At 39.2% G+C, this 22,439-nt stretch overlaps 2 protein-coding genes across 2 annotated transcripts; both read left to right on the top strand.

Annotated features, from left to right (window-relative positions):
- Positions 1 to 4,033: 4,033 nt before the first annotated feature.
- LOC136163928 (olfactory receptor 1L8-like) lies at positions 4,034 to 4,963 on the top strand. The gene has a single exon (XM_065928753.1). It carries the CDS (start codon positions 4,034 to 4,036, stop codon positions 4,961 to 4,963), a length of 930 nt encoding a protein of 309 aa, XP_065784825.1.
- Positions 4,964 to 13,578: 8,615 nt separating this feature from the next.
- LOC136163929 (olfactory receptor 1L8-like) lies at positions 13,579 to 14,523 on the top strand. Its single transcript, XM_065928754.1, has one exon. The coding sequence runs from the start codon at positions 13,579 to 13,581 to the stop codon at positions 14,521 to 14,523; it is 945 nt and encodes a 314-aa protein (XP_065784826.1).
- Positions 14,524 to 22,439: the final 7,916 nt, after the last annotated feature.

Below are 22,439 nucleotides of genomic sequence, written 5' to 3' on the forward strand. Positions count from 1 at the left end.
TACAATATTCTCAGTATAGAACTCAAAAGAAAGTTTCATTTCTTGTTTTGGTGCCAGAATTGTTACACTAATTTTTCAGATTAGCTCATAGAAGTGAAGAAGCTTGTTAAAAGCAACTACTAAGTGACAAAGCCAATATTCCAGTAAATATCTCCTTTCCCCAACACTTAACCTCAAAATACTGCTTAGTCTAAACTATGAAATACACACATTTTTTCCAAAGCTCCTTTGCTAAATGTGACAGTAACTTTTGCTGGAGCCTGCCCTTTAAATATATGTTAATATTAACCTAATCCCACCTATGGAGAAGGCAATGGCACCCCACTCCAGTATTCTTGCCTGGAGAATCCCAGGGACGGGGGAGCCTGGTGGGCTGCCGTCTATGGGGTCGCACAGAGTCGAACATGACTAAAGCGACTTAGCAGCAGCAGCAGGAATCCCATCTAGTGAAATATTTAATCCACATGCAGACAGACAGTGGAAAGCATGCACACACCATTGATCTACCCCTACAGAATCTCCTGAAAACTGTAGCCTTTAACATTGACTTATGACTTCCCAACACCTAGAATACACCTTGGGCCACATCTGAGTCTCCAAAAATAAAAGTATTCACCCACATAAATATTTGTCCACTCTTGATAATCCATAGTAGAGGAAACTGAAGCATGCCCTTGAGATGTCACAGTGAGGTTTGAAAGCTCTGAGATTAGTCCTAACATCTAAACAGGAAGCCTCAGGAGTCCCCCTGTCCCCTTAGAGTCAGCAGAGCTGACTGTGAGTCCCATTCTGCTTTCTCTGCCTACTCTCTATTCCCTCTCTGGGGACAAACTCCCTGGAGAGGTCATCACACCTCAACTCCCTCAGCCTAACAAGTGCCCCAGAGGCCGTTAGAGCAGACCTCAGGCTCATGAGAAGTTGGCTGGGCTTCCACAACCAGGAGGGTCCTCCCACTTGAGTCAGAGCATCTCTGCCTTCTGTGATCTGGAGCTGGGAGAAGCAGCAGTGAGCTAGGGACCAAGTGTTAGGGAATAAAAGGTGGTTTAGGTCAAGGAAAGGAAGAGTGTTACCCCTTTGGAGTAGTATATCAGCTCCTTCTCCATCCCTGCTTCTCTCTTTGTCAATCAGCCCAGAAGTTCATGAAGAAACTGAGCTTCATGTGAGAAGCAGACTTGACCTGATGCACAGAAGTTGTGCAGATCAGCTTCTGGAGAGACTGGGAAAGAAAGGAAAGCATCTGGACATGGAGGTGAGCTTCAGGAAACTGGCCACCCACTTGGCTACTCCAATTCAGTTTAGTACCTTACTCTTTCCTCCAAGATCCTATCAAATATCTCATGGATTGAGAAGTCATAAGGTCCAAGTAAAATTTCCATATGCCATTTGGTTTTAAATCCATCCAGTTGGACTTCTAAGCTATCTATACCACATTTTTTTAAAATGTTGGCTGCACCAGGTCTTAGCTGCAGCATGCGGACTCCTAGTTGTAGCATATGAATTCTTAATTGTGTCATGTGGGGTCTAGTTCCCAGACCAATGATTGAACCCAAGCCCCCTGCATTTGGCATCATGGAATCTTAGTCACCGGACCACCAGAGAAGTCCCCCTATACCACATGTTTCAATGGAAACAGAGCCCATAAGTAGAATAAAGACAAAAACTATTGTATCCCCAGCCTCATTCACTCACCCTGTGCTTTTAGAATGTTCTTCCTGATTCTCAGACCCAAAACCTTCCTCCTTTTTTCTAGTCATCAGCCTGAGTGTTCCTCAGATCTACAACCTGGACACTCAACTCCATTCATTCACACAATCTCCACTAACTGTTGCATTGAACATTCCCCAAGCAGCCCTTTCACAAATGACTCATTTTTTAAAACATTGATTTGTGTGTGATAAACTGCTTTACAGACAAAAACAAGGTGTCTCCCTTGTTATTCACAAAACATCAGGAACCAACTTGTGAGCAGGTGATGCAGGACAAAACAAACCCTTAATTTTTGTCTTCAACCTAGGGCAGTATCCACCATAGGGCCACAGCTCCACATACAGACACATCCCAGTCATGCATGGTCAATTATTTCTGCCTGATTATGGCCAGTTAATCATGGATATTCATATTTTCAAGTTCCACCATCTCTACAACACAGAATGATAACTCACCTCTCTTGCAAGTGAGTATGGGAGAAGAAACATTGTCAGTTAAGCGTAATAGAGGGTCATTCATGTAGGAAATTATCAAAATGAGAAAACAGAACCTTGCCTGGTTGCAATAGAAAATTAATATACCAAAACTAGAAGAGATTTAGTACAATGCTTGAGAGCATACACTTAAAGTGAATCTGAAATCAGAGTAGGGTTCAAATCCTGATGGCTATTCACTTCCTTAGTGACCTTGGGCAAATTGCTTCATCTCCATAAAACTCAGACACCTGATAACAACACACGTCTCCCAATTCTTTATTGTGGGGTTTAGTGAGATGTTTGGCATAAGCACAACATCTAAAAAACTTTCCATATTGGTTAATAACAATATTCACTCCATTCGCTCACTTAGTCGCTCAGTAGTCGTGTTGACTCTGCAAACTTTGAACTGTAACCCCCCAAGTTGCTCTGCCCATGGGACTTTTCAGGCAAGAATGCTGGAGTGCATTGCCATTTACTTCTCCAGGGGATCTTCCAAACTACAGATCGAACTTGCATCTCCTATGTCTCCTGCATTGCAAGAGGATTCATTACCCACTGAACCATCAGGACGAGTTCAGGCTTTTACATGATTTTATGAAAGAAATATTTGTTATGCATTGAGCTTTAAGTAATAAATACTGATTCACTCAAAGCGAAATGCCTAAACAAACATTTCTTTCATAAAATCTTGTAAAAATCTGAAATTAGCCTGACACTTTGACAGTGAGGGATAATGTAAGTATGTATTGTAGAGATTTTTACAGTAACCAAAAATATACAAGCAATGTCTCAAAATGCTTGAAAATCCCAATGGAATATGTCTATTCACAAGGCATGAGTGGACATTCTGACTCTAAAAAAGTTTATTTAAAGCACTTTGCTGGTGTAAGATCTCTCATTACCTAGATTTTTACATTACCGAGAAACAGACTTTTTCAATATCCACTGCTGGACAACTGGATATGATTGAAAAAAAAATGTATATAAATATGTTTCTCATATGTTTTCTGAATAAACATGTGAAAGAGGAACTTTTTAAACATGAATAATCAACAAAGGATGCCCATCCTGTATGCATGAGATTTAGGACAGGGAATTTAAAGTAAGGAACAATTATGTACAACTTGCACAGGCTGGTGATGATAACATCCCATGAGCTAAGAAGGATGAACCTCTCATTATCTGCCAAGAGGAGGAAAAAATACCATTGAACTACATTCACCATTCCTCCTAGATTTGCCCTGTTGGTTATTTTCACAAATGTTCTTATTCTATCCAAAACAGTACAAAGAAAAACTTTAGAATTATGTGACAGAATTTGCTTTAATATAAAATGAGGGCCCTCTGACTTCCCTATCTAAAATACCTCCACCTCCACTCCACAGTCAGCTCTATTCTCTTATGTTGCTCTATTTGGTTAACAAAATTTATCCCTACCTGATATTATATTATGTATTTGCTTGCTGATTATCTATCTCCCAAGTACAACATAAACTACACAAAGGCAAAGATTGCTCAGTTTCATTGCTATGTTCCCAGTAAGGAAATGGGACTTTTCCCAAAATAGGAACTAAGGAACTTGAATCAGAAAAGACCACCTCTGGCAATTTCTAAAAGAAAATTCCTCTTCTGTTTCTCCAGCTTGCAATATAAGGCCCTTATGATGCCCATGGATTTGGGAAGGGAGGATCACATAAATGACCATAAGCTGGACAAGCTTTCCCAGCACAGCTGCTAATAGTGACCAAATAGAGGAAACAAAGACTTGCTGGGGTCTCATGATTTGGGCTGTGGAATTGCAACAGGACAAATAACAAACCTTCTTGTGTATAACTAGACACAAGTCAATGCAAAGACTCAACCAAACCAGCAGTGTCTCTGAGTTTATCCTCCTGGGACTCTCCTCCCGGCCTGAGGACCAGAAGCCACTCTTCATCCTCTTCCTCATCATATACCTGGTCACCATAACAGGGAATCTGCTCATCATCCTGGCCATCCACTCTGACTCCCAGCTCCAAACCCCTATGTATTTCTTCTTGAGTTTCCTATCTTTCATTGACATTTGCTTCACAACAACCATTGTCCCCAGGATGCTGGTGAACTTCCTGTCACATAAAATCATCTCCTATGCTGGGTGCCTTACCCAGATGTATTTTATATATGCCTTGGGCAACACTTACAGTTGGCTTCTAGTAGTCATGGCCTTTGACCGCTATGTGGCCATCTGTGACCCCTTCCACTACGTCACCATCATGAGCCACCACCGCTGTGTCCTGCTGGTGACCTTCTCCTGTTCATTGCCTCACCTCCACTCACTCCTACATACACTTCTGCTGAATCAGGTCACTTTCTGTGACTCTAATATTATCCACCACTTCCTCTGTGACTTCAGCCCTCTGGTGAAATTATCCTGCTCCTCCACATTTATCAATGAAATCGTCATGATAATAGAAGGATCTGTTTTTTTGGTGACTCCTTTTCTATGCATTACTTTTTCTTATATACAAATCCTCCTTGCGGTTCTCAAAATTCCCTCAGCTGCTGGGAAACGCAAAGCCTTCTCCACATGTGGGTCTCACCTCACTGTGGTAACACTCTTTTACGGAAGCATCTTCTATGTCTATTTACAGCCTGTATCCACCTACACTGTCAGGGACCACATGGCTACAATTGTCTACACAGTTTTAACTTCCACCCTCAATCCCTTTATCTACAGCCTGAGAAACACAGACTTGAAACAGGGCCTGAGGAAGCTGGTGGTTAGAAGGAAACCATAGGCAGCACCCACGTGTGGAACACACGTGTGGATTCTGCTCCACTTGAATCTGGTTTCTGATGATTCTTGGTAAACAAGCAAGTTCTTGGAGGTTAGCTTTTTTTTCCCATTTATTTTTATTAGTTTGAGGCTAATTACTTTACAGTATTGTAGTGGTTTTTGTCATACATTGACATGAATCAGCCATGGATTTATTTAACCCATGTGAGAAGAGGCATTATGAATAATTACATCCAGTGATGATGATCCTTCGGTTGGCTCTGCCTCTACCTAATCAAGATACTTTCCCTCTCTATTTTTCCTCTTTCCTATGAAGAGTCATCACACTGAATCTTCCAAATGAGATGCTTTAAACTAATCCTTTTCCCATGGATACTTCCTGAACAAATTGCTCTCTTTTCAAGACTTATCCACCAATATCCATCACATTTCAGTATATCGCTAAAAATAATTTCCTAATTTGTAGTTCTTGGATGCCTTTGTAAACATTTGAAAAGGGAAAGGAAGAAAGGAGAGAGGGAGGAGTAGGAGAAGGACAAAGTACATTTTCACTGATTTTCAATTTGAAGATTTTCATAATTCCTCACTTTTCTCTTTCAAATTTTTTTCTTGTTTAAAACTTAACTTTTCACTTTTTCTCTTCTCTTGCTTTTTCATTCCTCCTTTATTATATTGCTATGTCTTTCTTTCTTTTCAATTTTCTCATTTTTTCCAAACAATTAAAAATTGCTAATGACCAGAAAGAACAGGAACCAAGAAATTATCCATTCCACAATAGGAATGTTGAAACCATTCTTTCCTCCATCTCTTCCTGCAACTATATTTTTTAAATATGTAGCTTAATATTTCTTCTAGAAACTTCAACACTTTTTTTAGTATAGAAACATAATACAAAAAATTTTGAAGTAAAAATTTAAAAATAACCATAACCTCATGACCTAGAGGCAGTGATTGGTAATATAAAATTACACAATCATTTTGGAAAGCAGTATGGAAATTCTGTATTTCTTGTACTTTATATTTATTAAAAACTCAAAAATATTCATAGTATGTTATATTAGGAAAAACTAAACACAAATTAAATGGTCATCAACAAGAAATAGATGACCAGGTCATCAGTAAGAAGCTGTACACAAAAGATTTGTCATTTTACTAAATAAAAATGATGCATCAACTAAAAAAAAAAGCTAGGAACCTGGAGATAATAAGCAAAGGCTTTGGGGATGATTCATCGCTGTTGCACAATAAAGATTAATACCAGTCAAATTTGTGCTTCATCTGACTACAAGGGAATGAGAGGGTCAAGGGTAGTGTTACCCTTCACCTCACAAAATTTACCTTCAACTCACTAACTTTCTCTTTGTCTCATGTGGTGGCTCAGATGGTAAAGAATCTACCTGCAATGCAGGAGACCCAGGTTCGATCCTGTGAAGATCCCTGGAGAAGGGTATGGCAACCCACTCCAGTATTCTTGTTTGGAGAATTTCGTGGACAGAGGAGCCTGGTGGGTTACAGTTCCATGGGGTCGCAAAGAGTTGGACACAACTGAGCAATGAACACTTTCACCAGTTTACTCTTTGTCTTGGGAATCCAATTGATTTAAGTTGAGGTACGATTTACATGTCCATACCAAAGGAGACAGTGCTGCTGAGAATTCTGTTTAAATTCCAACCAGTTTGCCTGCCAAGGCCTGTATAGTCAAAGTTATGGTTTTTCCAGCAGTCACATATGGACATGACAGTTGGACCATAAAGAAGGCTGAACACCAAAGAATTGATGCTTTTGAACTGTGGTGCTGGAGAAGATTCTTGAGAATCCCTTGGAAAGCAAGGAGATCAAACCTGATGATCCTAAAAGAAATCAACTCTGAACATTCATTGGAAGGACTGGTGCTGAAGCTGAAGCTCCAATACTTTGGCTACTTAATGTGAAGAGCTGACTCATTGGAAAAGGCCCTGATGCTGGGAAAGATTGAGGGCAAGAGGAGAAGCGGTCAGCAGAGGATGAGCTAGTTAGCATCACTGACTCAATGGACATGAATTTGAGCAAATTCCAGGAGATAATGAGGAACAGAGGAGCATGGTGTGCTACAGTCCATGGGGTCTCCAAGAGTCAGACATGACTTAGCAACTGAACAACAACAACAAATTTTGATTGTGCCTACTTCTAAAGGAAAAGTGTTCTGGAGCATGACTTCCTCTAGCTGGGCCAAATTAAGACCTATCATGGGTAATGCCTCAGTCCCTCTATTTAGAGATCAACCCATCATTCTTTGTCTTTCTACTTCCTTCTGGTCTTCTGGTTTGAAATCACTCAGTCAAGTCCAAGTCTTTGGGATCCCATGGACTGTAGCCTGCCTGGTTCTTCTGTCCATGGGGTTCTCCAGGCAAGAATATTGGAGTGGGTAGCCATTCCCTTCTCCAGGGGATCTCCTCAACCCAGGAATCAAGCTTGGGTTTCCTGCATTGCAGGAAGATTCTTTACCATCTGAGCCACTGGTATTGCACTTCTTTCTACAAATAGACAAAAGAAGAAGCTCTGGAGAGCCTCATCTTTCTGCATGCCTACAGAAGGCAGTAGAGTTGAACCAGAGCTGATTATCCAGAGAAGTGCAGTCTGAGTTAGAACAGGCTCAGTTCTGTTCAGTCACTCAGTCGTGTCCAACTTTTTGCAACCCCATGGACTGCAGCAAGCCAGGCTTCCCTGTCCATCACCAACTCCTGGAGCTTGCTCAAACACATGCCCATTGAGTAAGTGATGCCACCCAACCATCTCAACCTCTGTTATCCCCTTCTCCTCCTGCCTTCAATCTTTCCCAGTATCAGGGTCTTTTCCATTAAGTCAGTTCTTCGCATCAGTTGGCCAAAGGATTGCAGTTTCAGCTTCAGCATCAGACCTTCCAGTGTATATTCAGGACTGATTTCCTTTAGGATGGACTGATTGGATCTCCTCGCTGTCCAAGGGACTCTCAAGAGTCTTCTCCAATACCAGAGTTCAAAAGCATCAATTCTTTGGCACTCAGCTTTCTTTATAATCCAACTCTCACATCCATACATGACTACTGGGAAAACCATAACTTTGACTAAATGGACCTTTGCTAGCAAAGTAATGTCTCTGCTTTTTAATATGCTGCCTAGTCCTTTAGGATTGACTGGTTTGAACTCCTTGCAGTCCAAGGGACTCTCAAGAGTCTTCTCCAATACCACAGTTCAAAATCATCTATTCTTTGCTGCTCAGGTTTCTTTGTAGTCCAACTCTCACATCCATTCATGACTACTGGGAAAACCATAGCTTTGACTAAATGGACCTTTGTCGGCAAAGTAATGTCTCTGCTTTTTAATATGCTGTCTAGGTTGGTCACAGTTTTTCTTTCAAGGAGCAAGTGTCTTTTAATTTCATAGCTGCAGTCACCATCTGCAGTGATTTTGGAGCCCAAAAAAGTAAAGTCTCTCACTGTTTCCATTGTTTCCCCATTTATTTGCCATGAAGTGATGGGACCGGATGCCATGATCTTAGTTTTAGGACAGGTAGTAATTGGAAAAAGTGGAAGAACTAAGGCAGCTGAAGTGAGATCACCTAATGAAAAATAAAGGCAGGAAAGGGATTCAATATACCTTTCTTACATAACTACATCAAAGCAAGAGTGTAGTGGTTTTCTTTTTAAGTTTTTTCTCCATTTATTTTTATTAGTTGGAGGCTAATTACTTTACAATATTGTAGTGTTTTTAACTGCCTCTCGCATGTGTACTGATGAGTCAGGGTCAATACAGGATGTTTCCAGGGTTCATTTTTCCAAGAGATGAAGTATTGAGCCAAAGCCAAACTGTAATAAATTCCTGAGACATTTTGTAAACAATTTAGAGAGAAGATATTAATGAGCTTCTTAAAGACCTGCCTAGACAATAGTAAGTTAGGATTATCACTTTAGTCACATATTGCTGTTACATTTGCTGTAGCACCAAGAGAGGGTACCTGCCTTTGAGCATCAGTGCCGTACTGTGACTGTCAGCGAGCAACTGCTGCGTTATGTTTCTGTAACCAGGATGACGCCGTGGTTAAAGCAGGCACCTGAGTACAGGAGAGACGTGTTGCGGTCTTCCACCCTGTATGTTGGAATCTAATTGGTTTTTTAACTACAACAGATTTAAATTGGGTGGAAAATTATGCTGGAAGGAACTCAAGGAGTTAAAAAGAGACTGCCACATGATCCAGCAATTTCACTTCTGATCATTTACTCTGAGGAAAGCAAACACACTAACTGGAAAAAAAAAAGTGCACCCTAACGTTCACTGAAGCATCGTTTACCATAGAGGAAATATAAAAGCTAATTAAGTATCCATCCGTAGATAAATAGATTTAAAAACACTGTGGTATGCATACAAAATAGAATATTACTCAGCCAGAAAAAATGATACCTTGCCATTTGCAACAACACAGATGAACTTAGAGGGTATGATGCTAGTGAAATAATCACACAGAGAAAGAAAAATATCATAAGATCTCACTTTAATGTAGAATCTCAAAAACAAAACAAGCAAAACAAAATGAAAAGTCTCGCACATACAGAGAAAAGACGGGTGGTAGTCAGAGGAGATGGACTTTGGAGAGGAGAGGGTATAGTTGAAGGGCACTGAAAGATACAAATTTCTAGTTATAAATAAATAAGTTGTGGAGATGTAATGTACATCTTAAGAAATAAGGTCAATACTATTATAATAACTTTGCATAGAACAAATGGTTACAGACTCACAGCTATACAGAAAGAACTAGTAGTTACCAGTGGGAAGAAGGAGAAGGGGAGGGGATACGTAGGGGTAGGGAACTTGTTAAAAAGGATTAGTGTGGGATTATATGAAATTGTGTAAGTGAAACTTTTAAAAGTTGTAAAGCACTATAGAATTTAAAGAATCTTTCATTGAATAAAAACAAAACACTAAATGAAACAATTTCTCTTAAAAAACAACAGAGACAAATACTATATGATATCACTTATATAGAGACTATTAAAAGACAAACTACTGAAAAGTTTAAAAAGACAGACTCATAGATACATACACCAAACTACAGATTAGCAGTAGACAAAGAGAGAGGGAAGAGACAAGAAAGGGGTAGAGAACTAAGAGGTACAAACCACTATGTAGAAAATAAATAACCTACAAGGACATATTGTTCAGCACAGAAAATATACTCAATATTTTATAATAACTGTAAATGCAGTATGACCTTTAAAAATTGTGACTCACTATGTTGGATACCCAAATTTACATAATATTTTTTATCAACCGTACCTCAATTTTAAAAAAAATTAAATAAAGAACTTAACCTCAAAACACTGCTCTAGGTCTATCCATGTTGTTGCCAGGGGCAAGATTTCCTTTTTCCTGGCTGAGTAATATTCTATTTTGTATGCATACCACACGAACTGTGAAATACATATATTTTTTCTGAAGCTCCTTTGTTAAATATGACAATAAATTTTGCCTGACCCTGTGCATTAAAAATACATTAATATTAACCTAATCCTACACAGAAAAAATCTAATCCATATGCCTCCCCAGACTCTGGCAAGCACATACACAACAATTGATCTCCCTCAACTGAATCCCCTGAAAAGTACAGTGTTCCCATATTGACTTATGATCTGCCAGATCTAGACTATACTTTGGTCCATACCTGAATCCCCTGAAATAAAAGTACTCACCCACATAAATATTTATCCACTCATGAAAGCCCATAGTTGGGGAAACTGAAGCATAGTCTTGAGATGATGTACTGAGGTTCAGAAGCTCTGAGATTATTGCCAACATCTTATCAGGAAGCCTCAGGGGTCCTCTGTCCCCTTGGAGTCAGCAGTGCTGGCTGTGATTCCCATTTGCTTTCTCTGCCTACAGAGATTTAAGGACAAACTCCTCTGAGAGGTCCTCACATCATGACTCCCTCAGCTTAATAAATGCCCCAGAGACCAGCAGAGCAGATCTCAGACTCAGGAGAAGCTGGCTGGGCTTCCACAATCAGGAGAGTCCTCCAATTTGAGCCAGAGCATCTCTGCCTTCCGAGATCTGGAACTGGGAGGAGCAGCACCATGCTAGGAACCAGGCATTAGGGAAGAAATGGGGGTTGAGTCAGGAAAGGGAAATGTGTTATCTCTTTGGAGTAGTATGTCAGCTCCTCCTCTATCCCTGCTTCTGTTTTTGTCAATCAGCCCAGAAGTATGTGGAAGACACATGCAGAAGCTAAACTTTGGCTGAGAAGCAGATTTGACCTGAGGAGCAGATGTGGTGCACATCATCTTCTGGAGTGGCTGGGAAGGAAAGAAAAGCATCTGCACAAGGAGGTGAGCTTCAGAAGCTAGCCACTCACTTGGCTGCTCCAACCCAACTTGGCACCTTACTCTTTTATCCCTGATACTTTCAAATATTTCATGGATTGAGAAGGCATAAGATCCAAGTAAGATTTCCATATGTCACTTGGTTTTAAATCCATCCAGTTGGACTTCTAGGCACCTATACCATATGTTTTGGTGGAAGCAAAATCCTTCAATAGAAATAAGAGGAAAGAAAGAGTTGTATTCCCAGGGTCATTCATACACCCTGTCCTTTTAGAGCTAATCTTCCTGATTCTCAGATCCAAAACCTTCCTCTTTTTCTAGTCATCAGCCTGGGTGTTCCTCACATGTACAACCTGGAGGCTCCAATCTCATTAATTCAGCAGATCACCACTGATTTTTAATATTCCTCATTCCCCAGGCAGACCTTTCACAAGTGACTCATTTTTGAATACTGATCTGTGTGTGATAAACTGCTTTATGCACATGATATTCCCTGACTATTCATAAAACATCAGGAATCAGCTTGTGAGCAGGTGATGCAAGATAAATCAAATCCATATTTCTTGTCTTCAGGGTACTGCCCACGGCACAGTCACAGATCCACACACCAGGCACACCCCAGTCAAGCATGGCTAATTATTTCTGCCTCGTTTGGGCCCTTTAATCAAGGATATTCCAATTTTCAAATTTCACCATCTCTTCAACACAGAAAGGTGGGTCAACTCTCTTGCGATTATAAGAACATGGAGGAAGAAAGATTTGTCAGTTTAAAAGGGTAGAAGGATAATTCATGTAGGAAATTTTCAAAATGAGGAAAACAGTGCCTGTGCCAAATTGTGACAGATAGTAAGTATATCAAAACTAGAGGAGGGTAGCATAACATTTGGGAGCATGAGCTTAGAGTGTGTCTGAAATCAGAGTAGGATTCAAATCCTGATTCCTACTCACTTCCTTCATGACCTTGGGCAAACCACTTCACCTCCATAAGCCTCAGTCTCCTTATAAAAACACATCCCTCTCAATTGCTCTTTTTGGGGGATGTAGTGAGGTGCTTAGCATAAATGTGGCACGTAATAACTTTTCAATAAATAATTGGATATTATTATTAATTCTACTAATTCACTCAAAGCTCAAGGTATAAGCAAGGTGATCTTCCATAAAATCTTGAAAAATCCTGAAATTAGCCCCAATTCAGCAATGAAGAATGTGGTATTTTATACATGTGAATTAACTGATTATGAGAACATCTGGAAATAGCACATAAGGAACGATGACACAGGGATTGATGAGTATCAACATCTTCTCGTGGATGTTTACAATATGCTTGTCTTTCTTCCAAGTGTTTTAACTGCCTTCTCTCACTAAAGCTTCATGAGAATGCAGATATTTGTGTCCAATATTACATATGAAGTAACTGAGGTTTAAAAACTGTTTAGTAGCTTACAACTAAAGTGTAAGTATCTATTTGTTCAATGAAGTAATATATTAATGCATCAACGTACTATATCAACAGAGAAGGAAATGGCAACCCACTCCAATATTCTTGTCTGGAGAACTCTGTGGATGGAGGAGCCTTGCAGGCTATAGTCTATAGTGTCTCAAAGAGTCAGACACTACTGAAGTGACTGAGCAAGCACACACAGTATACCGATGTATGTTCAAAATGTGTGAAAGAGTGTGTGCCTCTAAAAAAAATGATTTTAAATATTTTATTGATACAGTATGTTCACTGTAGAGATTTTTATGGTAACCAAGCATCTATAAATAACCAATATCTAAAAATGATTGAAATTCTTATGGAATTTGTCTATAGAAAAGGCAGGGGTGAATATGCTGACTCTAAGAAGTTGACATAAAACACTTTTTTAAAACACTCTGCAGATGTAGAGTTTTTCATAATATTATATTACATATTCTGTTTGTTGATGATCGGTCACCCAAACTACAATATGAATGGCACAAAAGGCAAAGATTTCTCAGTTGAATTGCTATGTTCCCAATAGGGAAACAGTGCTTTCACCAGATTGGGATCTAAGGAACTTGAATTAGATAGAGCCACCTCTGATGACTTCCAAGGGAAAGCTCTTATTCTGTCCCTCCAGCTTTCAACATAAAGCACTTATGATGCCCATGGGTTTGGGAAGGGAGGTCCACACCAAGAACCATGAGAGTGGCAAGCTTTGCCTAATTAGCTGGTAACAAAGACTTGCTAGGTTATCATGATTTGGACTGTGGAATGATAGCATGTGAAATAACAGACTGTCTTGTATTTATCCAGACCCAAGCCAATGGAAAGACTCAACCAAACCAGCAGTGTTTCTGAGTTCATCCTCCTGGGACTCTCCTCCCGGCCTGAGGACCAGAAGCCACTCTTCATCCTCTTCCTCACCATGTACCTGGTCACCGTAACAGGGAACCTGCTCATCATCCTGGCCATCAACTCTGACCCCCATCTGCACACCCCCATGTATTTCTTCTTGAGTGTCCTGTCTTTCACTGACATTTGCTTCACAACAACCATTGTCCCCAGGATGCTGGTGAACTTCCTGTCACATAAGACCATCTCCTATGCTGGGTGCCTTACCCAGATGTACTTTATATATGCTCTGGGCAACACTGACAGCTGCCTTCTGGCAGTTATGGCCTTTGACCGCTATGTGGCCATCTGTGACCCCTTCCACTATGTCACCACCATGAGTCACCGCCGCTGTGTCCTGATGGTGGCCTTCTCCTGCTCACTGCCTCACTTCCACTCGCTCCTACACACACTTCTGCTGAATCAGCTCACCTTCTGTGACTCCAATGTTATCCATCATTTTCTCTGTGACATCAGCCCTCTGATGAAATTGTCCTGCTCCCCCACATTAATCAATGAAATTGTGATAATGACAGAAGGACCTGTTCTTTTGGTGACCCCCTTCCTATTCATTACTTTCTCTTATATACGAATCCTCATTGCAGTTCTCAAAATTCCCTCAACTTCTGGGAAACGCAAAGCCTTCTCCACGTGTGGTTCGCACCTCACTGTGGTAACACTCTTTTATGGAAGCATCTTCTATGTCTATCTACAGCCTGTGTCCACCTACACCGTCAGGGACCATGTGGCTACAATTGTCTACACAGTCTTGTCCTCCATGCTCAATCCTTTTATCTACAGCCTAAGAAACAAAGACCTGAATCAGGGTCTGAGGAAGCTGCTGGGCAGGAGGAACCCCCAGGCGGCACCCCCTTGATGAACACACAAGGAAATCTTCCCCATTTGAATCTGGTTTCTCCTGGGTTTTGGTGAACAAGCAAGCTCTTGGAGGTTAGCATTTTTAATCCATGTGAGAATAGGAATTGTGGTCAGTTACATCCATTGATGAAAACCCATCAATTGGCTCTGCCTCAGCTTAAATCATGATACACCCCCTCACCATTTCTCCTCTTTTCTATGAATATTCATCACATTGCATCTTAGAAATACTGCTTTGAGATAAGCCCTTTCTCACAGATATTTCCTGGACTAATTTCTGTCTTTTATCATTCCTACTGTATGTAAAAATTATATAATAAATGAAAATTTATCTGCTTTTATCAGTTATTAAAAAAAAAGAATTATCCTCCAAAATTCTTCAAGTTTCAGTAAATTCTAAAACTAATTACTTAATTTATAGCTGCTGATTGTCTTTGAAAATGTTTGAAAAAGGAGATAATGAATGGAGAAAAGGAAAAGGAGAAGACAGAGTATATTTTATTTAATTATCTCAATATCAGGATTTTTTATAACACCTTAATTTTCTCTTCCAAAACTTTTTCTTGGCTTACACATTAAGTTTTCACTTTTACTATTCTCTTATCTTTCTCCTGATTTACTATATTTCTATGGCTTTATATCTTTCCAGTTTCTTATCTTTTTAGCACACAACTGCCAAATGCTAATGGCCAGAAAGAATGAGAATCATGAATGATAACATAAAATTATCCACTGCATAGTATGGATATTGAAACATTTCTTACTTCTGTCTATCCTTAAACCTACATGTTTAAAATACATGATTTAAACTGTATTCTAGAAACTCCAACTCGAATCTGACTTGAAGGTATATAATTAATATCATAAGTATGTATTTATTTCAGACAATTTTAGTCAATCAATTTTATAAAAGATAAAAATTTGGGAAAAACATAAAATCCTATCAATAAGGACCAGAGAAACTAATTGTGATTAATTATCAAATATAACAGTATGCAGCAGGCAGAAAATATCAAGCAGATCTCTGTTATTTTCTTGAAATGTCATTAAATAGAAATATTAGGTAGACCTGAGTATGAAAGTATGAATTCATTTTAGTTTTCAAAATAATATGTTATGTATCTATATAGTCACTGGAATAAGAATGGAAGTGTAAGGGTAGGGAGGGACACAGAGGGAGAGAAATTGCACTTCTTTATACACATTCATCTGAATTCGTATAAATAAATATTTATAGCTCATGGAATTGAAATCTATTAATAAATGAAATGACCAATGCAATGATGAAAGACTGTAAAACACCAGCTGAAGAGAAACTTTTTAGGTGCTTGCAAATATGAAAAACATCATTCTTTGGCTCTTTCACTTGAATCATAATTTGATAGGATACAGCATTCTAGGTATCAAAACTTCTGGAACATTAAGGACATATCTGATTGTTCTACTCCATCAAGTGTTTTCAGTGAGAATCAAGAAATCATTCAAATGTGATCGCCTCCCTTTTGTTGTTGTTCAGTCACTGAGTCATGTCTAACTCTTTGTGACCCCATGGACTGCAGCACGCCAGACTTCTCTGGCCTCCATTATTTCCTGTAGTTTGTTCAAATTCATGTCTCTTGAGTCAGTGAGGCTATCTAACCATCTCATCCTCTGTCACTCCCTTCTCCTTTTGCCTTCAATCTTTCCCAGAATCAGGGTCTTTTCCAGTGAGTCAGCTCTTTGCATCAGGTGGCCAAAGTTTTGGAGCTTCAGCTTCAGCAGTCCTTTCAATGAATATTCAGTGTTGATTTCCTTTAGGATTGATTGCTTTGATCTCCTTGCTATCCAAAGGACTCTCAAGAGTCTTTTCCAGCACTACAACTTGAAAGCATCAATTCTTTGGCACTCAGCCTTATTTAAGGTACAGTTCTCACATTCATACCTGACTACTGGAAAAACCATAGCTTTGACTATATAGACCTTTGTCAACAAAGTTACATCTCTGTTTTTTAATAGGCTGTCTAGGTTTGCTGTAATTATCTATCCAAAGAGCAAGCATCTTTGAATTTCATGGCTACAGTCATCATCCTCAATGATTTTGGAGCCCAAGAAAATAAAGTTCATCACTGCTTCCACTTTTTCCCCCTCCTATTTTCCATGAAGTGAAGGGACCAAATGCCAAGATCTTAGCTTTTTGAATGTTGAGTTTCAAGCCAGCTTTTTCACTCTCCTCTTTCACCTTCATCAAGAGGCTCTTTAGTTCCTCTTCACTTTCTGCCTTTAGAGTGGTATCATCTGCATAGCTGAGGTTGTTGACATTTCTCCCATGAATCTTGATTCCAGCTTGTGATTTATTTAGCCTGGCATTTCGTATGATGGGCTCCGCATATAAGTTAAATAAGCAGGGTGACAGTGAACAGTTTTGATGTCCTCTTTTCCCAGTTTGGAACCAGTCTGCTCTTCAATGTCTGGTTCTAACTGTGCTTCTTGACCCGCTTTCAGATTTCTCAGGAGACAAGTAAGGTAGCCTGGTATTTCCATCTCTTTAATAATTTTTTGAGTCACACAAAACCCTTTGTGATGACAAGGCTGTGATCCATGATGGGGAATATAAGAGAAGGGAATTTTTTAAAGGGCAATTGTGGGGTTATATGAAATCATATATGTGAAACTTTTGAAAATTGTAAAGCACTATAGAATTGAAAGACTCTTTCATTGAATGAACAAAGAAAAACTAAGTAAAACAACTTCCCCCCAAGAAAAAGAAAACAGAGAAAGACAAATACTATATAATATCACTTAAATGTAGAATGTAGAAATAAAAGAAACTACTGAAAATAGCACAAAAAAAAAAAAAAGCAGATTTAGAGAAAAAACTCTAGGTTAACAGTGAGGCAGAGCAGAAAAGGGGCAAAATAGGGATAGAGGTTTAAGAGGTACAAACCACCATGTATAAAACAAATGACCTATTTATACAAGCATGTATTGTTCAGCACAGATAACATACCCAATAGTTTATATTATAATAACTATAAATGGAGTACAATCTTTAAAAATGAGAATCACTACATGGTACACTTGAAACTTACCACATTGCACATCAAGTATACCTCAGTTTTTAAATTTCTTTTAAAGAAAGACAGCTGCTGAGAGGGCAAATTCAAAAGTTCCCACCAATAGCACATAGAACTCTAAGCACACTGTAATGGCCTATATGGAAAAAGAACCTAGAACAGAGTGGATATATGTATATGCATAACTGATTCATTCTGCTTACATCTGACTAATGCAATATTGTAAATCAAATATACTCTAATAAAAAAAATTTTTTTAAGGAAAATAAGAAAATTTACCATGCTGTGCAAGAGAAAATGTTCTCATCAAAACAAGTAAGTTGTAGCTATGTGAGGTTATGGATGTGTTAACTAGCATTATTGTGGTAATTACTGTGCTTAATAAATACGTCTCAAACAACTGTGTTGTATACCTTTAACTTACATAATGCTGTATGTAAATCATCTCAATAAAGCTGGAATATAATAATTAAATATTTGTTGGGTGAATGAACGGAAACAAGAGAAAGATGAAGGTCACATGAAGAGTAGGTGCAGGATGCAGGACTCAAACCCAAGGGTTTCTGCCTCAGTAGTATTGAGTCTTGGTAAGTAGATTAAACTTTCTACACTCAACTCAAAGGTAAGGACGAAGACGCAGATGTTTTGTGTGAGACAGTGGTTTACCCTGAGAGCAGTAGCAGAATGTGTTGTATTTCCTATATTTGTGGATGATGTTTAACAAAATACACAATATTATCTATATAAAGCTCAAAAGAAAACTTTATTTCTGGTTTTAGTGCCAGAAAGAACTGCTATCCTGCTTTTTCAGATGAAGAAACTGAGGCTCAAGGAGGCTAAATCTCTTGTTAAAAGCAACTCAGCATTCTAATAAGTATCTAATTTCCCTCAATACAACTTCAAATCACTGATTTGAGCCTAAACTCTTAAATACATACATGTTTTTCAAAGCCATTTGCCTGACCCTGTGATTTTAAGCATACATAAATTCACATTAGCTTAATCCCACACTTAAAAAAAAATTTAATCCACATGCCTCCCCAGATACAGGAAAGCACATACACACCATTGATCTCCACCAATTGACTCCCTTAAAACTGGAAAACTCTGCATATTCATTTATGTATGATCTGTCTGGTTCTAGAATATACCTTGGGCCACACCTATTTTCAATAAAATGAAAGTATTCACCCACAAGAATATTTTTCTACCCTTGATAAAATACAGTTGAAGCCTGATCTTGAGACAGTGCATTGAGGTTCATTAGCTCTGAGATTAGTCCCAACAACTAAACAGGAAGCCTCAGGGGTCCCCTTGAAGTCAGCTGGGCTAGCTCTGATTCTCTTTGTGCTTTCTCTGCCTACAGAGATTCCAGGATGAAATCCCCTGAGAAGTCATCACACCACAACTTCCTCAACCTAACAAGCACCCCAGAGGCTAGCAGAGCAGACTCCAGACTCATGAGAAGCTGGCTAGGCTTCCACAATCAAGGAGAGTCCTCCTACTTGAGTCAGAGCATCTCCCATTTCATGGGAGACACACGAGGAAGTGTGGCTTTGGCTGAGAAGCAAACTATGACCTGATGAACAGACATGGTGCAGATCAGCTTCTGGAGAGGTTGGGAATGAAAGAAAAGCATCCGGACATGCAGGTGAGCTTCAGGAAACTGGCCACCCACTGGGATACTCTAACCCAGAGTTTTACTGTTCTCTCTTTGGATACTTTCAAATATTTTATGGATTGAGAAGTCATAAAGTCCAAGTAGAACTTCCATGTGGCATTCGGTTGTAAGTCCATCCAGTTGGACTTCTAGGCTGCCTATAACATAAGTTTTGGTGAAAGCAAAGTGCTTCAGCAGAGAACAAGAGGAAAAAAAACTATTGTATTCCTATTCTGATCCACTCATGATGTGCTTTTAGAACTATTCTCCCAGGTTCTCAGATCGAAAACCTTCCTCCTTTTTTCTAGCCTGAGTGTTCTTCACATCTATGACCTGGAGCATCCAATTTAAATAATTTCCACTAATTTTTGTATTCTACATTCCCCCCCAGGCAGCCCTTTCACAAATGACTCATCTTTGAGTATTGATTTGTGTGTGACAAACTGCTTTGCAGACATGGTGTCTCCCTTGTTATTCTTAAAATGTCAAGAACCAGCTTGTGAGCAGGTAACACAGGGCAAATCAAACCGCACTTTTTGTCTTCAGGGTACTGTGACTGCATGGCCACAGCTGCACACTCCAGACACATCCCAGTCATAAAAGCCCATGATTTTGGTCAGTTAATCGTGAATATTCAAATACTCAAATTCTACCATCTCAGCAACAAAGAAAGCTAGATCACCTCTCTTGCAACTACAAGGATAGATTCAGAACATGGGAGAAGAAAGCTTGTCAATTAAGGAAAATAAGGAGGTATTTCATGTTAGGAAATTGCCAAAATGAGGAAAATAGTGCATGATTGATTGTTTGTGATTGATTGTGACAGACGATCAGAGAAGGCAATGGCAACCCACTCCAGTACTCTTGCCTGGAAATCCCATGGACAGAGGAGCCTGGTAGGCTGCAGTCCATGGGGGTCACAAAGAGTCGGACAGGACTGAGCGACTTCACTTTCACCTTTCACTTTCATGCATTGGAGAAGGAAATGGCAACCCACTCCAGTATTCTTGCCTGCAGAATCCCAGGGATGGCGGAGCCTGGTCTGCTGCTGTCTATGGGGTCGCATAGAGTCAGACATGACTGAAGCGACTTAGCAGCAGCAGCAGTGACAGACGATAAATATACCAAACCCAGGGGAGAGGTAGCGTAACGCTTGAAAGCATGAGCTTAGAGTGAGTCAGAAATCTGAATGTGTCCAAATCCTGATTGCAATTCAATTCCTTAGTGACGTTGAGCAAATTGCTTCACCTCTATAAGCTTCATTCTCCCATTTAATAACACGTGCTTCCCACTTTCTTATCATGGAATTTAGTGAGATGAATGTCATAAGCTTGACATGTAATAAATTTTCAACAAATATTGGTTTATTATAATTAAGTTTAAATACTGATTCACTCAAAGCTCAATGCATTGAAACAAAAAAAAATAATTCTTCCACTGCTGTTGTTCAGTCACTAAGTCGTGTCTGACTCTTTGCAATCCCATGGGCTATAGCGCACCAGGCTTACCTGTCCATCACTGTCTCCCTGAGTTTGCTCAAACTCATGTCCATTGAGTCAGTGATGCTATCCAATCCTCTCATCCTCTGTCACCCCCTTCTCATCCTGCCCTCAATCTGTCCCAGTATCAGGGTCTTTTCCTTTCTTCCATAAAATCTTACAAAATAAAAAAATTAGCCTGAAAATTTGGCAGTGCAGAATGTGATTATTTTACACATGTGAACGAGTTGATTTTGAGACCTTCTAGAAATAGAAGATGAGGGAGGGTGACACAGTGATTGATGAGTATCAGCAGCTTCTCCTGAGTGTTCATAATATGCTTGTCTTGAGGTATTTGAAATGTGCTACCTCACTAACCCTTCACGAGAATGTGGATGTTTTTGTCCAATATCACACATGAAGTAACTGAGGTTTAAAAATGTTTGGGGCAACTTAAAACTAAAATGTAAGCACTTATTTTTTCAATTAATTAATATGATAATGTATCAATGTACTTTTGCACCAATGTGCATTCAAAATGTCTGAAAGGATATGCTGCCTCTAAAGATATTATTTTAAACACTTTGATGATATGTGTGTTTCATGTCATATATGATATGAAAGTATGTATGTTGAGATTTTTACTGTAGCCAATAATGTAAAAATACCCAGATGCCTCAAAACGTATCAAAATCCCTAAGGGATATGTCTATTCACAAGGTATAAGGGGATATGCTGACTCTGAAATCTTGCTTTAAAGCGCTTTGTTAGAGCACTTTGTAGATGCACGATCTCTCATTACAGAACTTTTGCAGTAGTAAGAAACAGAGGCTCTGATGTCCATTGCTGGGTGACTAGATATGACCAAAAAACCAGGTATGTAGACATGTTTCTCACAGATACTTTTGGATAAACATATGATAGAGGAATTTTAAGGAAATACATTGAAGAGCCAAAAATGGACGTCCATACTATACACATGTGATTTACAACAGGAGTTTAAAAAAAGGAAAATGGATTTACAAAAGAGGGAAGACCTGCATAGGCGACGATCATATCCCACGAGCTAAGGAGGGAGAACCTCTCATTCTATGTGCAGACAAGAGGAAAAAACACTACTACACTGGATTCAACATTCCTTTGAGATTAGCCCTGTTGGTTATTTTGAAAAATGGTTATTTCCACCCAAGACCTAGTATACCAACTGAATTTGCTTTGATAAGGAATGAGGGTCCTGTGACTTCAATATCTAAAATATCCTCTACTCCCCAGTCACCTCCATCTTCTTGTATTTTGTTTAAAAAATGTATCCCTACATGATATAATATTACCTACTCTGCTGATAATCTGTCTCCCAAACTACAAAATGAACAAATTCAAGAGAAATATCTGTTTTATTGCTATAGTCCCAAGAAGGAAATAGGAATTTTCCAGAATAGGAATTAAGGAACTAGAATCAAAGAGGTTCACCTCAATATTTGTTAAAGTAAAACTCTTCTTCTGTCCCTCCAGCTTGCAATATAAGGCTCTTGGATGCCCATGGATTTGGGAAGGAAGGATCACATCAAGAACGATAATGGTAACATGCTTTCCCTGCAGAGTGGCTAATGGTGACCAAATAGAGGGAACAAAGACTTTCTGGGTTATCATGATTTGGGATATGGAATTGGAGCATGTGAAATAATAAACCTTCTTGTATATAACTATGAATAGACCCGAGTCA

Source organism: Muntiacus reevesi, chromosome 3 (genome assembly GCF_963930625.1).
Source record: "Muntiacus reevesi chromosome 3, mMunRee1.1, whole genome shotgun sequence".
Lineage (NCBI taxonomy): Eukaryota > Metazoa > Chordata > Mammalia > Artiodactyla > Cervidae > Muntiacus > Muntiacus reevesi.